Here is a 20,640-nt window from a genome sequence, read left to right on the forward strand (position 1 = left end):
CCATTGGTCCCAGAGACAGTGAAAGACCAGGTCACTCAACCTCCCCAGCGTTGGCTTTAGCTGTGAATAGTAGGTCTGAGGGTTATTCCAAAACCTGCCACACACTGAATGCCGCTCCGGGCACACTGGAGTTCCTTCCTGTCTGCTTCCTGTCTGCTTCCTGTCTGCTAACCAGCCTCACCTTCTCCACCAGACACCATGAGCCCCAAGCAGGGGCCTCCCATCCCACTGCTAGCAGCTTTGCTCCTCGTCCCAGAATCCGTGTGGACATCCTACCCTAGACACCAGCTGTGGCCACTTGCCCTGCTAGAGCATGGTGAAGTCCGTATGGCTCTGAGAGAGTTTTGTCAGGCATCCCTACCCACCTAACAAAGGAGTGCATATGTGGTGTTGAGAAGTCAGAATCAGACCCTATAAAAATCTCCCACCCCACCCCCATCAGCAGCAGAGAACAGCTCTCCCTCACTCATATGCTACAACAGCCAGCCTTGAGAGCACACGGTACTGCAATTGTTAAAAAAAAAGTGTGTGTGTGTGTGTGTGTGTGTGTGTGTGTAGGAATGCTTTCAAGTTCATGGATTTTTATGCACTTTCCCAATAAACTTAAAATACACATAATATTATGCATAATATTTGCTATTATTCAGAGGAGTCCTCTTACTCAAAAAGACCAAGTAGAAATAATGAGGATTTTCCCCCAAGTTCTGCTACATGAAGAAGCACAGGGAAAGCACTTGATGCCAACCCTCCAGTGGTCACTATGCAACATCTTCTATCCCACATTCTACGATGGCATTAGAGAAGCTAGAACTGGCTGCCCTACTCTGGACCCTGCCCTCTTCTGCCCTGCCCACTCCTATGGCACTGGGCCATATGTGGGTCTGGGAGGCTGCCCTGTTTGTGCTCTGGAGTGCCAGGAAGAAGGGAAGTGTGAGACAAGGGAGGGTTAATGAACAGGGCTCTAACATTGGCATTTTGTTAATTGGTTAGCTCTCCCCCCCAAGCCTTCTTCAGTTGGCTCTGAGTGGCTCACAGGTCCTGTGGTCAGGCTGCCCTTGCCTACTTCCTGGCTGCGGATGATGTAGATGTGACAAGTCTTCTAGCCGCCACCCCTCTCCGCCCCCCCCCCCATTCCAAGATGATACACTGAGGCAGAAGGCTGATGGCATTCTGGGAAACTGGGAATGGGTGGGACTAGCTGGCCTGATTGGCTCCAGGTCTCCTGGCGCTGCTGTCTCTCCTGATATGTAGCACCCTCCTGCCTCCCAGCTGCACATACAGGTCTTGTGCCTGAGTGCCAGGGTACCAGCGTGATCTCAGGGATGCTCCAGGTACCAGCGTGGCCTCAGGGATGCTCCAGGTATCCTTCCTGCATCCCTGGAGCTTTCTCCAAGCCCTGGATGACGATGGCCTGGCTGTGGGCAACACCTTCATTCCTCACCTCTCTCTTCTTCCTCCCCATCCAGGCTTTCTCCTGACCTTGGCACTGACCAAAGCACTGGTACTCGCGGTCCAGGAACCATCTCCCAGGGAATCTCTACAGACCCTCCCCTCAGGCAGCCCCCCAGGCACCATGGTGACAGCACCTCACAGCTCTACTAGACTCTCCTCTGTGGTGACGCTGGACCTCAAACCTGATGGACCCTCCTCACAGCCTACAGCTACAGTGGGAACAGTATCTCATCCAGAAGGGCACCCTCCTACAGACACCATGTCCACGGTTACGGTGACAGCTGCCATCCCCCATCCTGAAAGCCTTCTGCCTACAGGTTCCCCTCCAGCTGCCATGGCAACCACATCCTCCCACTCAGAGGGCCACCCCCCAGGGGATGCTGCCCCCACCACCATCCTGCCAACACGGCCAGCAGGAGCTACCAGCCGCCCCACCATGTCCCCTCGGGCCACCACTCGTAGGCCTCCCAGGCCCCCAGGCTCTTCCAGGAAGGGGACTGGCAGTTCAACTCGCACTCTCCCACCTGTACCTGGTGGCCACTCAGCAAGGAAGGAAAGCCAGAGGGGACGGAATCAGAGCTCAACACATCTGGGGCAGAAGCGTCCTCTGGGAAAAATCTTCCAGATCTACAAGGGTAACTTTACAGGGTCTGCGGAGCCACACCCCTCTGCTCTTATCCCCAGGACCCCACTCTGGGGCCATCCCTCTTCGCCACAGCCTCAGACAGAGTCTCCACCCACAGCACCCAGAAGCACCTCATGGGTGACCCCTACAACTTCCCTGGTACCTACCAAGGACAAGCCGGGCCTTATCAGAGCCAGCCAGGGGAGTGGCCCCACCTTTACCAGCCCAGGACTGGAGCCGGATGCCACAGCAGCCCCTCCCAGTGCCCCTGCCAGTACACAGCCTGCCCCAGTGCCTTCTCAGCGCCCTCACGGTGACGTGCAGGACAGCCCCAGCCACAGTGACTCTTGGCTTGCTGTCACCCCTGACACTGACAGACCCCCGTCTGCCAGCTCCGGGGTCTCCACGGCTGCCACAGGGCCCACCCAGGCTGCCTTTGATGCCAGTGTCTCAGCCCCTTCCCAGGGCATTCCTCAGGAAGCATCAGCAACCCCTCAGGCCCCAACCTGGCCCTCAGGGGTCTCGGAAAGCACTGTTTCTCCAGCCGAGGAAGAGACTGAGGCCTCCCCTACAACAACCGACAGGGGACCGAGCCCTCTTTCCACGGCTATGTCTACAGCCACAGGCAACTTCCTCAACCGCCTGGTCCCTGCTGGGACCTGGAAGCCTGGAACAGGGAGTAACATCTCCCATGTGGCCGAAGGGGACAAGCCCCAGCACAGAGCCACCATCTGCTTGAGCAAGATGGATATTGCCTGGGTCATCTTGGCCATCAGTGTGCCCATCTCTTCCTGCTGTAAGTACTCCCCTCCTTTCCTTTCTCCTATCGGCTTTCCCATGCCCCAGATTCACTTGCCCTTGAGTTAGGTAGGCAGCCCCATTGGGTGAACTGCAGAAAGCCCTAGGTTCCCAGCAAGTGAGATAGCAAGGCAGGAGCCCTGGGCCATCCCTGTCCCTGGGTACTGCTCAAATGTCCATGGATCATAACGTCACAATTCCAAGAGCTCGGGGGGGGGGGGGAGGTCACTTTATAGGTGTTCTAAGCCAGCCACATGTACTATAGAAATACCAAACTAGCTGAAAGACTTACTTGGCTTACCTAGGATCCAGGTGGCAGGGAGTGGCAGGACTGCAGCCCTTGCCTGAAGCATCTATCCATCCTGCTAAGAGTTCTGTCAGTTACAACCCTACCTTGAGGAACAAGGCGCCAAGACACTGTGGGTGACAGCTGACCATGGAGAGTTACGGGCTACCGCTGGGAAAGTCATCCCGTCCTCTCCTACCTCTCCTTCTTGTCTTTTCTCTTCCCCTCCATATCTCTCTCCCCCTTCCCCTAAGAAAGAAGAGATAAGGCTTGCATGCGCTAGAAGGCCCACCAGCTTCGGCCACAGTACAATTCTTGATGGACAGGCTAAACTAAGGCCTCAGAGATAAGTGAGTTTTAGCTCTTTCTCCATCACTACACCACCTAGCCTGCTTTAGCCTCCGTAGTTACCGTGAACTGTAGACATTATTATTACAAGTCTACTCATTGCAACCAGTGCCTCTCTGCAACAACCTGTCCCTCTGAGAGTGAGGAGCCAGATCTCTCCATGTCTCCATCAAGGCCCTGCCACGGCCCCTCAGAACTGTAACAGCCCGCACCCCCAGTGTCTTCCCGTGCCACACTTCGTTCTCAGAGCATCTTCACTGGACTGGGCCCTGCCCCACCTCAATGGTTACCATTAAAGATGTCATTCCATGCTCGTCAGCCCCCTGCCCCTCCCCCCCCCAGGACAGGCAGTTCTGACCTTTCACATTCTTCCTAGCTCTCCTGAGAACCTCAAGTTGGCCTTCTTGTCATCTTCACCCTATAGTCCTTTGCAGTGTTTTCCAAAGCCACATAAAACACATCCAGCCGACAGTCCCGGAGGCTCTCAGGGAGCAATATTCTTGGCGCAAGCGCCTCATCCGTGACCCAAAGCATCTCCTTCATAGAACTGTTATCACCCATCTGCTTCCTCTGAATGGTCACCTCTTTAGCCCTGGTCCCCCAGAAATGCAGCATTCCACACAGGCTCAGGCATGCCAAGGAAGTCAGTACAGGAACACTTCAGCCACATTAACAGAGCCTGTGCTGGCAACAACCCTCTGGGCTAAACAGGTTTCAGATCACTCTGTAGGCTCATATTGGTCTTAAGTGAGGCCCCCAAGGCTTCCCACAGGAGGTTGTGGGAGCAGGGCCATCCCCTTCCCTCCTGTCACAGGCCATCACAGTCATCACAGAAGGCTTAGCCCTCACCGTGGCCAGCTTTCCACCCATGCCTTCCCCGCAAGCACCAGTTCTCCCCGCTTGCTGAAAACCCTTGTGTCAGGGCTGGGAGGGTCACGCCCACCCCAGGACCCAGTTCAGGGGACATGTAAAGTTGGCAACACCTCAAGCTCAACAAAAGCAGCTTTTTTGTCTCTTGTGGGAACACGAGTAGCTTTTAAGCTTTGGAAACAGGATTGAGATTGAGGAAAAATGTAGCACTTATTAATAAGCCAATTATTGACAGTTGTACGTGTGAAGTAACTGCCTTCTAAGCGTCCAAGTATGTTGGATATCCTAGTTTACAGTTGAAATTCCAGGTCTGTCTTATCCCCACACGAGCTAAAGAAAGCAGACATGTTGGTAAGCACACCAGGCATGAAGGTGTCAGGACACTCTGGTAAGTTAGGAAACCCACATCAGCCAAGGCAGGAACAAAGGGACACACCCCCGTGGCAGGTAAGCAATGACATCACAAGTAGGCGGACTGACGCAGAATACTTACAGACACAGCCTAGAATTGTACCTAAAGCACCAGTCAGGCTGTAAGAGGGACCTTCAGGTGCTGTGGGTGGAGGCAGGGTAGGGCACGCTTTCTAAAGACCCGGTTTTGTTCACAGTGAACTTTTATGGCCCAGCAGAACAGCCTTGTCCTTTATGCTTCCGCCATTTACACAGGTGGCTCCTCACTTCTAACTGGGTCCTGGCTGCCTCCGCATCAGCTCTGTGTCCCTGGTCACAGTCAAAGCCCCTTTGGGCCATCCTTAGCCGCAGTCAGGGAATATTTAGAATATCAGTCAGGTCTCAGAACCCTAGGCACTGTCCATAGACATTTCCAACAGTTTGGGAAGTTTCCATAGGCAATTTCCATAGTCCTGCCCCATCTAATGATCAGACAAGCTGAGCTATTCCAGGCCTGGAGGCCCACGTTACAACCTTCCGTGCTGTCTGTGTACCCCAACGCTACTCTGTAGACCTCACAACAGATGTCATTCTTTGTCATATTGTCAGATATCCCAGGCAGTCCAACTGGTAACAAAGTGTGAGTATAGAAGTCACCTCCTCTGGTGGGAGGGGCTAGGAGGGAAGCTGGGCCGGTTCGGAGCAGTAGGGACTCGCCCCTACCTGTGCTTTCTCCACCCAGCGTGATTTGCCCTGGGAGTGAGGGATGAGTATAGTGAATTCTAAGCCTGCACAACAATGGAGGGTCAGCCTTGCACATCGCAAGCCCTCCCGAGAACTGGAAGGGCACCGGTGTTGCAAGGGCTGAGAAGGGCTTTGTCTCCTGAGCACAGCCACACACTCGGCCTCCTCCAACTCCGCTTCAGATATGCTGAGAACTGAAATTGATTGGATCCAAGCCACTGGCAGCCAGGGCCAGGAGCCATGTGTCTGCTGAGCGGGTCTCTGCTGCCACCATCAGGATGCACAGAACCTGCTGCCTCCTGTTGGCCTGCGACTCACTGATCCTTGCTCTGGGGACCCAGTGGGTCCTCTGAGCTTTCACAGAACAGTTTGGTGGCTCTGCTGAGCTCCTTGGCATGTCTCACACTGTGGGGTGGTTTCTCCCAGACACCCCGGTGAGAAGATAGGGCCTTGGGGAGAATCAGATAAGGAAGCCAGGGGCACTGCAGGTGTGTTGCATCACCAATGCAAGTGGCAGGGCAGAGGAGAGCCACTCTCGGACCGCGACACTTGAGGCTCTATAGGCTCCTTGCCCCAGAGCAGGGCTTCTTCCAAACTCTGGACCATTAATGCAAGATTCCAAGGGCTGACGTGTTACAGCACTCACAGTTCTTGGCTGTGTTCATTGTTCAATGAATGTTAAGTATAAATATGAACAATATGCATCGATATGTGCCTATATGTGTATTATATATGTGTGTGCAAAGGAGGGGGGGTAAAAATTTTTACTCACAGGACCTAAATGACTTTTTAATGACCATATAAGAAAGCCTAGGTTAGATAGATTCTTACCATGAAACAGAAAAGAATGACCCAAAAGGAAGTGTGGCAAGGCAGCCTGTCTCCTTGGAAATATGGACCAATGGGAGGAGGACGTGAGAAAGCTCCTGCAAGGCAGGATTGTCCATGGACTGGCCCCATGGCCATAACCGAGTCAGATGGGGGTAAGTCTGGAGGGGCAGCAGGGTTTTCCACAGTTGTAACGGCTGCCTCCGTGGAAACCAGGGGGACACACCTAAGGTCTTGTGTCTGGGTCCACTGTGGGGGAAGAATGCAGGAAATGGCAGTGAGACAGGTGACTGTTACTCCCTGGTGTGGGTTCACAGTGCATGATGCTCCAGCAGGCCGGGCACCTGGCACGTTAGCAGGTGATTGGAACGGTTGGACCTTCTGGGGAACCTGTCATGGTCACACTCTCCCCAGGGCTCCAGCTTCACAGCGGTGACCTTTCTTCCTGTCACACATCTGATGAGTCACAGATGATTCAGGACTGGGGAGCTTGCCTAACTCTCAGGACTGTTCTAGAACTATAGCACGAAGGGGCCCCCTTGTTCCCTGTAGAGTCTTGGTGGCTGTCACACCTCCTGCCCACGGTGTAGCTTATAAAGCCATGCTGGGTGTTCCCTCCAGTGCTCAGAGTGACGGGAGACAATAGCATCTACCTCAAAGGTTACCAAAACCTGTGGTCAAGGCAGTGTAATTAGCTGGGTGATCTTGATCACTGTTAACTTTAGTGACCTTCAGGTACCGCTTCTGTGCGCAGAAGACTACATAGTGCTGAGAGCATATTAGACTCCTTAAAGTCCCAGCTGTCCTTCCCGCTCTTAGATGAAAGGTCAGAAGACTGAACAAAAGTTCTAAACACAACTAGAGCTTTAGCCTCGAAACCCTCATAGTCACGGAGCCCAGTGTGTCTTCCTGCATCTCTCTTGTAGGAGATGGTACGTGAGAAACACTAGGAAATTCCCAAGAGAAATAGAGTCGAGTCACCAGACCTCCCCCATGAGACCCCCCCCCCATGGACAGGACCTCTGCACATTACACAGTCTCAGGTGTCAGAGTCAGGAGCAGTGTGGACTCTTAGACGCAGCAGTGGGCATGCTCGGCCAGCTCAGCAGCAGGGCCTTGGGAAGTTCATTTCTCCGAGTTTCTACTCCTGGGGGAGCTCAGCAGAATTCTGCTGTGTGCAGGATTGCATCTGACCTGCACGGAGGCCAAGAAGTTTAAGCTTCTACTCAGGTCTTGCGAGCAGTGCATTAGTGTCTGCGCTCTGTCCCAGCTTCCCCGTCCCACTCACCACATGACTAGACAATCTCTAAGACCGTCTCTGCCGCTTGGATCTTGCTTGCTTGCTTGCCTGTGGCTACTACTCAGTGGGTCGAATCCCAGATGCTTCCCTTCCTCAGAGACATAGCTTTTGAGGACACCACTCTCCCCTGCCACCCTGCCTACAGTCTGCGGCAATGAAGTGTGTGTGATGTGGCGTCAGATACCCTCACAAGCCAGCAAGTGAAAAGTGACCATTTGTTCCTGACAAGCCCGCCTCTCCCCTTTTCCCCTGGGCTCCAGCTTCAGCAGAGCTGAGGAAACCTCTGTCCTCACTTCTTAAATGTGTCTATGTCTTTAGAGATTTGCTTTTATTGGCTTGAATTGCCCTGGCCACTTCCCCCTTGGTGTTTCAGATGCAGAGACTAGTGGCTGTGGGGAATAAAGGTAACAGGGGGGAGAGAGGGCCTCTGTGACAGCCAGCTGTGTCTTTTGGGCCATGGTGTCTCCTAGCAGAATAAAGAGTTGGCCTCACTGTGCAGCTTCCACATTGGGTGTGCTGCCTCTTCTGCCCCCTCCTTCTTCAAGCAGCAAAGAAAGGGCTTTTAGAAGGATTGAGGGGGACAGGGCATAAAACGTGAACAATCTGGTGCCAGCCAGTCTCTGAAATCCCTTTAGCCCATTCAAAAGTTCCCTCCCCCACCCCCACCCTCCCCCACCCTGCCACGTGTCAGGAGCTTTTTAACAGGCACTTCAGAGGCATGGTTTGCAAACTGGGAGTCTTTCTGGCCAAAGCAGATGAGGCGAAATGCCAATGGAAGCTACATTGGAGATGATCTCCAGCAAGGCCAGCGGTGGGAAGGAAAGCGACAGAATGTTCCAGTGGGCCCCCAGGACTGGAACCTAGCTCTGGGGTCTCAGCTCTGGACCGTACCAGCTTCTGCAGCTGCCGGGTTCCCTGGCAATGTAGCCACTCTGCTTCTGAGGGAGCTGGCTCTCTGCTGCCCCCTGGTGCTGGCCGCTGAACAGAGCAGCCTGGGACCCCATTCCCTGGGACTGAGATGGTTCCCCACCCATCCCTTCACTGTGGAAGTTTTCTGGCGCTGGTGAACCTCGGCAGGACATACCCTTCATTCATTAGCTGCTCCCCCTGATGCGCCACCATTCTGCAGGCTGGGCAAGGCACCCTGCCTCTTCAGCCTCAAAAGTTCCCTGGGAACACACTAAAGCTGCCGTTTCTACTTGATTTATTAACAGAGCCCAGGCACACATATTACTCCACGACTCTTCAATCTCAGAGACTGAACAGGCAAGGGTCACATGTCACACGGTGGGACGGGGTAGGCTGAGAAGAGCCACTGCGCTGCAGTCCGCAAAACAGGAAAAGTCCTTGTGTTGATCTCAGGCAGAGATCTGGCTGTTAAAGAGCAGAACTTTGGAGTCCACACATCCATGTTTGCCCCTAAGCCTACTGATAAAAACTACTACTTGTCTATCTGGAAAGTATAGACCAACATTGACTCCATGGGGTCAAAGGGAAAATCTAAAACTTTTAATATGGATAACATCCCTGCAATGTAAGTTCTCTATGACTGACTTTTCACATCTTTTTAACTGAGCCTGGGGGGGTTTGTCTAATGGATCTGTGTCTGTCTCCTTCCTGCTTCAGCGGAGATCTTTCCAAGGACTGGGTCTCCGAACACACGTGCTGGTCTTTGCTTCCATACTCTGGGGGGATGTCCCCACCAGCAGAACAAAGCCTTTCCCTAAAAGTGGAGCACGGCAGCAACCACAGATGTCACTAAGATGCGTGCCACCTCCCTTCCCCAAGCCCCTGGGGTACACACCTCTCAACACTGCCCTGGCTTTCCCTCCCTCCTCCCCACACTCCCTGCCATACGGCCCCTTTCTTTTCTCACACACACCTGGGCTGTCCACACTTTGGTCCTCTGCACATGCTGTTCCCCCATCCTGGAACATACTGCCCATTCTCCTTGCGGCCAGTGCCTCCCCAGGATGCCAATTTCCCTGCCACGAAGCCACCACCATGACTAAAGCAGCCTCTCTCACATTCCCCTCCCCCCTCACCATCTCTCTCACCAGCCCTGTTTCCCCCCCCCCCCCCCACACACACACACTGGATAGTGGTCCCTATTGAAATTGCCTGGTTCATCTTATTACCTATGGATCACCTGACTCCTTCTACAAGCACGCAGTAGGATAGAAGCTTAGGAAAACTGGTGACTCTCAACCATTTTTCTAGCACACAGTAGCTCCTCAAAATAAAGATATAATTGGGGGAAAAAAAAACCCAGAGTGAAAGCTAGCTCCAAATAAACCAGGTGTGGTGGCACAGACCTGTCATCCCAGGACTCAGAAGGTGGAGTCAATACGATCAGAATTTCAAGGCCATCCTCAGTTATACAGTGAGCTCCAGGTCAGCCCCTGGATACATGAGTCTATTTTTTTTTTTAAATGAACGTAGCAGCTGGGGGTGCATTTCCGCCTCTGCACCCCACTGGGACTAACTAAAGCATTTGTCCCCTCCCTCTGCTTCTCTGACTGGGCCTCTCTCCACAGCCGTCCTGTTGACGGTGTGCTGCATGAGGAGGAAGAAGAAGACGGCCAACCCCGAGAACAACCTGAGCTACTGGAACAACGCCATCACCATGGACTACTTCAACAGACACGCGGTCGAGCTCCCGAGGGAGATCCAGTCCCTGGAGACATCGGAGGTAACCAGCCCCACGTCCTTACAGCTACTCTCCACAGAGAGAGCTGCAGAGTACCTCCTCAGCCCTGAGGGCCTGCCGCTCTGCAGTACTCTGAGCCAGAAGCCTCCTCCCACACACCCCCCCATACACACCACAACCCCCCCCACACACACACATGCTCACATGAGAGCCACCTTCCAACTTCTACACACACACACACACACACACACACACGCGCGCGCGCGCGCGCGCCCCACCTCAGCCCTACTGAACTTGGGGGTTGATTCTGAAACAAGGACACCCACACACACACACACCCTGCCCCTGGGTGCTTTCTGCACACTGGAGTTTGGGAAAACTGTTCTCGGGACTTCTCCAGTCTGGGAATGAGTAACAACGGTTTATCGAGGGCCTGGTTCGTGTCACGCAGTCTCTGGGGACTGTGAAGCTGAAAGCTTGCTCTCAGGGGGCTTCTAATTCTGAGCTGTGGCAGGGAGCTGAAGTTCAGTGTCATTCAAAAGCAAACCAATTTAAGAGTAGTAATAGATGCGGTGCTATGGAAACCCAGGGGAGAAAGCCCTCCCAACAGGCGCAGGAATTACTGGCCTTCACTAAGTGTACCCACAAAGGAAGACAGATGCTTTAGAGATGGTCCAGGAGAAAGATGAGAGGCATCTAACCTGAGTTACTGTGCACCCTGCCTTCCCTGCACCTCCGTTCCCAGGGCATCTCGGGTGAGCTTGGATAACTGTGAATGTAGCCACATTGTTCCTTTGCCCCCAAAACCCAGCTGAGCTCTCCCCCTTAAAGTTTTTAGGTGGCCTGGGAGGAAGACCTGCCCCTCCCAACCTCTACGCTAGCCAACTTCCCGGGCCTTGCATGCCCCTTTCTTCCTCATTTGGCAAACTCCATCCATTCATGCTAGATATGTCCTCCCTCCATGCCGCCCCTCACAGGTCTCTGTGTATGGGCTGTCCCCTCTTGTACGGTCTTCTCTCCCTCCCCAGCTCGCCCTCCTCCTTAGTCCACTTTAAGAAAACCACTTTGGTCGGATGTGACTCTCCTGCCGTAGCATCTCTGCGCCCTCCACTTTCCTATCCTACTATTTCCAATACGACTGCCAGTCTGACGTCAACTGAGTGTCATGCTTCCCTTTCTTGGGCCATCTGCTTGCTGTCCCTACTCCTGGCTACTGAGTCCTGCGCTGCGGGACCTCTCTTCCCTGAGTCCCAGGCTCAGCTCAGCCACTCATGGCTCCTCTGGTGTTTTTCCTAAGAGGTATGACTTAGGTGTGTGACATGACTGTTCTTACTATACCAACCAGTGCCAGTGCCACATCTGTCTACAGCTCTGGTGTCTCCCCTGACCCCCAGCCACATACCTGCCTAACAGAGTCTCAAACTCAGTGACCCAACATGGAAGCACTCAAGCTTACTCCTGGCCCCAGCTCCAAGCTCACCTGGTGTTCCTAGCTGCGTGCGTGACACTGCTAGGCCACCAACCCTGTCTTGCATGCTCTCGGCCAGTCTGTTGGCTCTTAGTTCTTCCTAAGCATGCGCTATCCTCATCCCTGCCCGTGGGCCTCTCCTCTCTCGCACTCTGGGGGCTGCAGAAGGCTCTGAGAACAGCCTTCCCATTCCGTGACATCCTGCGGTTGATGAGGACAGGAGCCAGATCATCTCTCAAACGTATGACCCCATTAGCCATGGATCCCAGCTCCCCCCAAGTGGCTCCTCTGTGCACCTTAAAGAGAAGCCAAGCTTGGATGTGGATGCATACCTGGTCCCAGCCCTGGGAGGTAGAGATAGGAAGATCCGAAGTCCAAGCTACTTAGCTACTTAGGGAATCCAAAGCTAGCTTGGGCTATATGAGACTCATAAAAATGAAGAGGGAAGGAGGGAGGGAGAGAGGGAGGGAGGGAGGGAAGAGGGGGTGAGACAGAAGAGAAAAGAGGGGAAGAGAGGGGAAGGGGAGAAAAATCCAAGCGTGATGGTGCACAAGTTTGCCAGTACTTAGGCAGTAGAGGCAGGAGGATTCCTAGGACTTGCTGGCCAGCCAGCCTTGCTAATCAGTGAGCCCCCAGTTCCCAGTGAGAAATCCTGTTTCAAGCTGAGTCCTGAGGACCAGCACCTGAGGTTAACTTCTCACACGACACATGCACATAAGTGTGCATACACACAGAGAAAAAAAAAAAGCCCTGTTCCTCTTTCCCTTCCCTTCACGAGCAAGTCCCCTGCCAACCCTCGCTCTCCCCCTAGGCTCTTTTTGCACAGAAAGCCCATCACCCACAGGAGCTTTGTTCTTAAGCTTAACTGGCCATCCCCTCCTAATGCCTAGACCCTATTTCCTGCAGCTCTCTATGGAGCCCTGGCTGGGCTGCCCTAAACCCATTCGAGCCAACTGATACATGTGTTGTCCTCTTCGCTGAAACAGAAGGGCCTGAGGTGGTCCATTCCCAGTCTCTACAACTGCGCCCAGCCCGGCCCATAGTGGTCTGCAGCAAAACCGCAGTAGATGAGCGAAGCCCGCGCCCTACCCAATCCAGAGCCTGCCTCACAGTAGCTACTCAGTAAAAGCTAATAACCAAAGGACAGGCAGGCAGCAACGCAGGCTTCATGAAGGTTTTCATTTAGGGGGAAGCCAGCACACATTTTTTTCTTATAGTAAGTGAAAAACCTGAGAAAGGCTTGAATCTGGGCAGTGACGCATACATCTCGCATTTTCTCTCTAAATGGGGACATGAACACTGAAGAGCGGAGCCCGGAAACGTGCTGTAGGAAAGCCCCACTTGTAGGACATCACAGTGTTCTACTCATAGAAGCAAAGGAGTTTAGGGAATGGGGCTCCTGGTCCTGCTAGGGACCAGGCTAGGGAACTCCAGTGAGAAGGGCCACCGGGCCACAACCCAAGAACAGAAGGCACCACAAAAGCCACAGCGCCAAGTATGCCAGAGTTGGCTTCAGTCTGTGCCCTTGCTTACCTAACACTGCCCGTCTACCCCTCTGGTTCTGCTGTAATCTGTTCCAAAGCTCTGAACTGGTGCTGTGTTGAGGTCAAGGTGTCGGCAGCTCAGAGCCAGGATGGAAACTGCTGGTGACATTACATGCCCTGTGGACCACCCACGGGATGATCGCTGATCACATTTTCTCTTACAGTCAGCATCCTCAGACATGAGCCTGCCCATCCAGAAGCTTTTACACACATTGCCTATGGAAGCGTCTCTGTGCCCAGCTCCCTCACTGTCTATGATAAGAGCAGCTACACGCTGGCCTGCCAGATCACAGTGCCCAAAGGGTTTTTGGGACACTCTTTTTTTTTTTTCTTCCTTTTCCTCCCTCCTTCCCCTGACCTCTCTATCATCCTGGCTGTTTTCTAAATGCCTTTTCTTTTTTTTCCTGTGCCTGGTGCACAACTCCTACCCAGGTTCACCACTGGTCCATACTTGCCCCGTTAAAACTGGAAGGCTGTGCAAACCCTATATCAACAACCAAAAGGCCTCACAGCTGAGGAAAGGACTTCTGCCTCTTCTCCATAGTTAGAAGGGTCAAGCTCACATGCACCTTCCTAATGAGATGTGGTCAAGGTCAGCCCTTGAGGGAAATGCCTGTCTCCTGAAAAGACATTTTATAGACAACGCAGTTTCCTCCTCTTCCCCAACCACCCAATAAGGCAGCCAGTCTTTCCTCCTCAGGAAGTGTCTTTTGTCTGTTTTGTTTAAAAATAAACTTCAGAAAATGAATTGTGGCTTCTTAAAAAAACAAAGCCATTTCTAAGGAAGTGTGGCCCCAGGCCATGAGATTTTCATCATTTGGCATTCAATCAGGCTCCGGCTGTTCTGTCTTTTCCCTAAATTAATACCCGGATCTGGGAACAGCCATTAGTAGCCCACAAGTGCTTGGAGCCCCTGGCAGCTGAGGAGGAAACCTGCCCAAAGCTTGATTCCCCTCTGAGCAGCGTGGGGTGCCCTGTCTAAAGCCTTCCGCACCACAGCTGAGGTCTGGGGATTTGTTCCATTTATCACATACACACAAAGATCAGGTCTGTCAACGTGGGTGCTAGTGTTGCTGCAAAACATGGAGCGCTTATTCTCACCAGGCTGGGCGTGGGGAGGTGGGGGTGCACTTAAGAGGAAGATGGACTGGTCTCTGAAGAGTTGTGGGTGAGCCTACCAGACTCTGAAGGGTAGTTATGGGATGGGTGGTGCCTATGGGTGTATTTGGAAAAGAAAAGCTTCGAATTTGCCTGGGTATCTAAGGCAGAGGCAGGAAGTGGAGTCTGGAGTCGAAGAATGTCAACTGTTGGTCACTAAGGGAGTAAGGGATAGATATGTCTGGGGTGTGGGGTAGGTATCTGTGGTGTGTGTGTTGGGGGGTATATTTTACATAATGAGCCTTGAACCTTGACAAAGAAAGGAAGTCCATTTCTGGCCACCTAGGGTAGAGGTCACTAGGGAGGCAAGAAGCCTTTTTCAGAACTTACCTTAAAATCTGGAAGCAGGACCTGTACCTTGGCACTGGCATGAAGATAAAAACCCAGGGCCAGCAGCCCTGAAATGAAAGTTGCCCACACGAGGTGATTTGTTGTTGCTGACCACATGACAGAAATAGCTTAAAGGAGAAATTGTTTGATGTGTTCATGGTTCCTTCCAGAGGGCTAGGGCTTGTCAGGGGAAGTCATGGCAGAACAGCACAGCTCACAGGGTGGCCTGCCAAGAAACAGGGTAGGAATACTGAACTCACCTACCTTCCCCCTTTTATTCTGTTTAGGGCAAACCATGGGTCTTTTCGGAAAACCCTTGATTAGTCCTTTTTGGAATCATCCATCCCAGACACTCCCAGGGGTGTGGCTTCCATCCCTTAGGTGATTCTAAATCCAGCCAGCCTGGCTAGAAATAACCATCTCCACCCACGTGTGTGTGTGTGTGTGTGTGTGTGTGTGTGTGTGTGTGTGTTTACTTGTATGGTACTTGATTGCTTTGTTGAGGCTAGCCTTGAACTTGCCACCCTCCCGAGTGCTTGGGTTGTGTGTGCACTACCTGTGCAGTTCTTGAAGAGCAGCCACCCTTCATTCCGTGCCCAACTCACACCACCTTCCTCCCTCTCTCCCCAGGACCAGCTCTCAGAGCCCCGCTCCCCAGCAAATGGAGACTATCGAGACACTGGGATGGTCCTCGTGAACCCCTTCTGCCAGGAAACACTGTTCGTGGGCAACGATCAAGTTTCTGAGATCTAGATGCAGCAGTGCCCGCTTAGCCACTCCCTATTTTTTGTCTCTAAATTATAAATATACAAATATATATATTATAAATATAACCTTTGTGTAACCCTGACTTAACATTTTCAGCTTTTTTTCTTAAGAATTGTCAACATCTTTTTTACAAGTGTGGTTTAAAAAAAAAACATTTACAGAATGACCCATGGCTTTATAAAATAAAGGTATTTCTAAGCAAAGCAGTTGCACTGATTGCTTCTCTTAACTGTTCTGGGCACGTAGGGGTCCCAGGAGCTCTGGGCAGGTGAGGAAAGAGACCAATCCCCCATGAAAGCTGAATGTTATCATGGCCAAATGAGTGGTCCCTTTGTGTGTTCTTGACACTCTGGTTTTGTTGACTCTGTCTGAATTCCCTGTCTCCTTGTATGTATACTAGTTGTAGGCGCTGGCACACCAAGGCAGAAGATGCAGGCAAGTGTACAAAACAGAAGGGGACCTGTCACCCTGAAGCCTCACTGTGCCATTACTGGATGTCCAATTTTACGGGATCTGTGAAGGCACCACTGAGGCATCATGAGGCTCCAGCCCCAATTTATCACCCCACAGGGCACTTCTGCCATGCTATAAGAAACAGGACTGCCTTTGTCTGGCAGAAAAGTACTTCCCCAAAAAAAACCTTCTATGCATCCCTGCCAACACCCCTACCTGCCCTGGACCCCATGCCTCTCTTCCTGGGACAGATGCAGATTCCAGCCTAGGGGCTGTGAGCAATCGCCCTTCTCTGTTTGAAGGTCAGGTGTTTATTGCGATTCTGTATTGCATTCTCCAAAGGCAATGATATTATGCACACACACACACCCCTTGAGAAACAAGTTTATCTAGAAAGCCTTGTGGTGTAGAACTATTTTTTTTTAACCTTCCCCATTAAATCTTTTAAAGAAAAAGATTGCCAAATAAATCCCTTGAGAGAAGTGCCATTCTAACTGCAGGCAGAGGTGATGCAGACCTGCCCATGAACTTGCCATCGACTCTTATTGTCCCCTGCCTCCCCCTTTCTTGGTCCCCTGGGACCAGGTCCAGCTGCCTTCCCCAATCCATACTGTACCCAGTGTGGCCTGTGGGGAGCAGACTCTCAAGAGACCCAAGAGGGGCCTCTGGAGCCAGTTGCTTTCTCCGTGACTTTCCTAAGCCACCATGGCTAGAGATTAAACCTCGGCCCCTCCCCCTACTCTAAAAGAAAAAAATAGTTTGATAGTATATTTTGAATATAGATGTTCTTATTATCCGATTGGAACTTTGAATGTGACTGTCGGTTTCGATGTCTGTGTTGTTGCTGTGGTCCTCTTACCATGACGACTTCCTTTCTTCCTCCATCCTCCTTTTCAAAATGAAAGACAGCCTTCAAAACTAACATGTGTTCTCAATGTTGTATGGACCTACTTAACATGAGTCTGCTTGTCTCTTTTCAAAGACTTCAACCCACAAAGAAGCAGGTTAAATGTTGTTGTGCCGAGATTCGCTCTCTAACGTGTTGCTGTCTGACCTTAACCTTATCATAATGTTTCTGTTAGCTATTGCATTGAATATACCAATGTGTGTGAGTATGTATAGAGGAAAACATGTTTGTAAAGTAAAATTTATATATAATATATGTCATCAATGATACATATGTTATATATACATTTGTGGATGTATGACTTATTTTTCCGTATCCACAGAATTCAGCTACCATGTATATATAAATAAACTTATTTTACTACCCAGAGGATCAAGTTGCTAATACATCTTGCATTCTTTTCATTTAAAAATAACCTTTAGGTCTCCCTTCGGTGGTGCCTATGACCGTCTCGTTTCCATGTGTACTTTTGTATCTAATGGAACATCATATTGACCTTTACAAGTGTGATGAGCTAACAAGGTCGGCGGGTCATCATTTGGTAAAACTGATCTTTTAGAACAAGAGGGTGTATTTTCCAAGGGAGAGTCTGCTCTCGTCACATCACTGAAACATCGGTGTCCCTTGAGGTGCCTCCCTTTGCCTACCCAGGGGACTAGGAAGATTTGAAGGACATGTCTTCGGGTCAGTGTCTAAAGCCACTGATAGTTACCGTTCCCTGGGCAGTAACCATGCCTAGACACAACACATTTACAGCCAGTAGCTTGAACCTTTCATTTGGCCTGGGACAACACAACCTGGAACTGTCTAAAACGCAGCTCCATGGGGCCCAGCAATGCCACCTGTATTAAGAGGCTGTTACTATATAGCACAGCCCCCAATGTACCATGGGAGCTAAGGCCTATAAGCTGCTGGGCTTTATGTGATTCAATTGGCTCCTTAATCTGTTAATCAAAGAACCAACACTGATACTTAAACACGGACCTCCTGGGAGGTAGGGAGATACCTCAGTAAAGTGCCTTACAATCATGAGGATCCAAGTTTGCTCCCCAAACCCACGTACAAAATCTGAGTTGTGGTAATGTCTGTGTTTAATCTGAGCACTGGGTAGGCAGAGTCAGGCAGATCCCTGGGCCTCACTGTCCTACAAGTCTGGCCTAATTGGTGAGTTCCAAGCTAAAAAAGAGACCCCTGTCTCAGAAAGTAAGGTGGATAGCCCCTGAGGATGTCTCTAAAGTTGATCTGTGGCCTCCACGGGAATACACAAAGGTAAAGTGCCCCTTGCCTTGCCTCAAGTAGACAAAGTGGAAGAAGGGGAAAGGTTGCACTTTTCATAAAGAATAGGAAAAAAAATACAGCTGGGTGTGGTGGTACATGCCTTTAATCCCAGACAGAACTCAAGAGGCAGAAGCAAGCGGATATCTGTGAGTTCGAAGCTAGCCTGGTCTACAAAGTGAGTCTGGGACAGCCAAGGCTACACAGAGAAACTCTGTCTTGAAAACAAAAAACGATCAAGAAAATAAATGTACACAGAAAGTTCTAGCAGATGAGCAGAACCCATGTGACCCTGGCGAGTGGTAGGTGCTGGAGACCAGACAACCTTATATATTCCTGGATTAAGGAGGCTTTCTCAGCTCTGTGCGTTCTGGACATGGGGTTTTCGGGGTCTATTATCACAAAGGGAAGCAATAGTGCCTCCGAGAGAATACTTCTGAAATTGTACAATATGCATCCCAAACAGCAGGATGTGTCAAACACACATCTTTCTACCTTCTAAAGTTAATCGGAAAGTGAGGAGGAGAATGGAATTGTTTTCAGAATTGGTGCATACTCGGTACCTACCGGAAGTTAACTCCTGGCCCCTTTCTCTTACCTGTGGTTCACCCCCACGTTACAGTACCAGAGAGTCCGAGGTCCATCTCTAGACCTCCAGTGCCTAGTTTCAATACACTAAAACCTCAGCACAATGGTTTCTTAGGGCCATGGTCTGCCCAGGCTGGAGGGACCATCCTAGCCCCCCAAGAAGTGATTGGGATTATGACTTTGATGATTTGACTTGGAGGATGCCAAAGGCAAGGATTAATACCTGGGATGCCCAACAAATCCTAATTTGGTCACACCCACCGGTGCTTTGCAGAAATCTCTTCATTGTATTCACTTCTTAGTCTTCCTAGAGGAGGAGACTTAGGTGGAAGAGAGAGCAGAGTCTAGCAGACGCCCAGCTATTCCCATCCTATGCTGGCTCCAGAGTACCTGGTGTGTCAGAGTTAGCAATCGGGCAGCACAGCCAGCAAGGTCTAAAGGAAAAGAAGCATGGCCTAGGGCCAGCAGCTAACAAGCAGAGTGTCAGAGGGCAGATGTGAGGGGGAGGGGAGGGGAGGGGGGAGCTGGAAGGGGGCTGGAACGGCTGCCAGACCTGAGGGAAGAAGACATGAGCAGGCTTGCTTTATTTCCCTGGGGCCTCTGGGGCTACCTTCCCCATGGCTGGCTCACATGTGTGCCTCTCCTCTGATCCTGTGTGGATGTGTGCGCACACGCACACACGCAGGGATATAGAAAGCCCTGTAATGGGTCCTGAGACCCTTGCGCTGAGTCCCAGCCTGTGGTGTGAGATCTGGAGGAGGTGATCAACCCACATGTCATCTAAGGGGCTCAGGACTGTTTCCTTACCAGTGAAAACTGGGACTGCTCTGTTGCCTGTCTGACCCTCTCCTGTGGGAGTAGCATACACAAAGCCAAGGACTGGGGCTCCTAGAATATTCGTGTAATGTGCATGACGCTCCGGATTCTATCGCAGGAATTGGAGGCAGAAGCATCAGAAGTTCAGAGTCATCCTGGCTACATAAGGATTTTGAGGCCAGTCCAGGCTAGAGACCCTGTCTAAAAGCTTAATAGGAGCATCTAGATGATCCATTTCCACAGCTCCAGCACCCTCTCCCTCCAACCCCCTAGAAAAGTCTGGAAGGCTGGGCACATGACCAGCATCAGAGAATGCCTGTGTGTGTCTCTCACAGGCTGGTGGGGCGGTTCTCTTCCAGCTCAGTGAATGGCAGAAGCCCATGGAAAGCAAGAGACAAAGGACACAGGGACGGGGGGGGTGAAGCTTCCAGAGAGGCCTGTGACTAGGCCATGGGGATGCTGGGACTGACAACCGAAAGCCACTGAACCCTGTAAACCCGCCAGGCACCACAGAGGCAGAGAGAAGGATGAGCGAAAAGAGAGTGGCAGTGGACTTGCCCCCAGGAGCCGGCTCCAGCATGCCCCTGCAGAGGCTCAGGGCACCATCCCTCAGGGGAACACGCTCTCCGTCCTCCCTGGATAGCCCCCCAGCATCCCGGACCAGTGCTGTTGGGAACCTCATCCGTGCCCCTGGGGTCTATGTAGGAGTAGCACCCAGTGGATCCATAGGTGGCCTCGGTGCCCGAGTGACACGCCGGGCCCTGGGCATCAGCAGTGTCTTCCTACAGGGCCTACGGAGTTCAGGCCTTGCCACAGTGCCCGCTCCAGGCCCTGAAAGGGATCACACTGCTGTTGAGGACCTGGGGGGCTGCCTAGTGGAGTATATGACCAAGGTGCACGCTCTGGAGCAAGTCAGCCAGGAGCTGGAAAAACAACTGCGTGCTCACCTGGAGAGCAAGGCCAAGCGCTCCGGCGGCTGGGATGCCCTCCGTGCCTCCTGGGCTAGCAGCTACCAGCAGGTAAGTCCTCCAGCTGTACCTGG

The 20,640-nt window shown here is 51.9% G+C and overlaps 2 protein-coding genes and 1 long non-coding RNA gene across 13 annotated transcripts in view; 2 read left to right on the plus strand and 1 right to left on the minus strand.

Moving 5' to 3' along the window:
• TMEM108 (transmembrane protein 108) overlaps window positions 1–17,288 on the plus strand; it is a 292,079-nt gene extending 274,791 nt beyond the window's left edge. For all 6 annotated transcript variants that reach the window (XM_084754396.1, XM_084754397.1, XM_084754395.1 and 3 more), the window contains 3 exons: window positions 1,467–2,873; window positions 10,179–10,333; window positions 15,422–17,288. In XM_084754396.1, coding sequence (XP_084610522.1) covers window positions 1,467–2,873; window positions 10,179–10,333; window positions 15,422–15,544 — 1,685 coding nt within the window. In that variant the 3' untranslated portion in view covers window positions 15,545–17,288. The remainder of the gene's footprint in view (window positions 1–1,466; window positions 2,874–10,178; window positions 10,334–15,421) is intronic.
• The window catches only part of LOC311581870, a 53,358-nt gene that overhangs the window by 25,874 nt on the left and 6,844 nt on the right, over window positions 1–20,640 (minus strand). For 4 of the 5 annotated variants that reach the window (XR_014773901.1, XR_014773902.1, XR_014773903.1 and 1 more), the window contains exon 3: window positions 14,792–15,017. This is a non-coding gene — a long non-coding RNA (uncharacterized lncRNA). Of the gene's footprint in view, window positions 1–9,574; window positions 9,627–14,791; window positions 15,018–20,640 lie in introns of those variants that run through there. The other variant, XR_014773905.1, reaches the window with a different exon arrangement.
• The window catches only part of BFSP2 (beaded filament structural protein 2), a 57,486-nt gene continuing 56,956 nt past the window's right edge, over window positions 20,111–20,640 (plus strand). For both annotated transcript variants that reach the window (XM_084754401.1, XM_084754402.1), the window contains exon 1: window positions 20,111–20,617. In XM_084754401.1, the coding sequence (XP_084610527.1) occupies window positions 20,126–20,617 (492 nt within the window). In that variant the 5' untranslated portion in view covers window positions 20,111–20,125. The remainder of the gene's footprint in view (window positions 20,618–20,640) is intronic.

The sequence above is a fragment of the Acomys minous genome (assembly GCF_964271855.1).
Source record: "Acomys minous genome assembly, chromosome: 13".
NCBI classification, from domain to species: Eukaryota; Metazoa; Chordata; class Mammalia; order Rodentia; family Muridae; genus Acomys; species Acomys minous.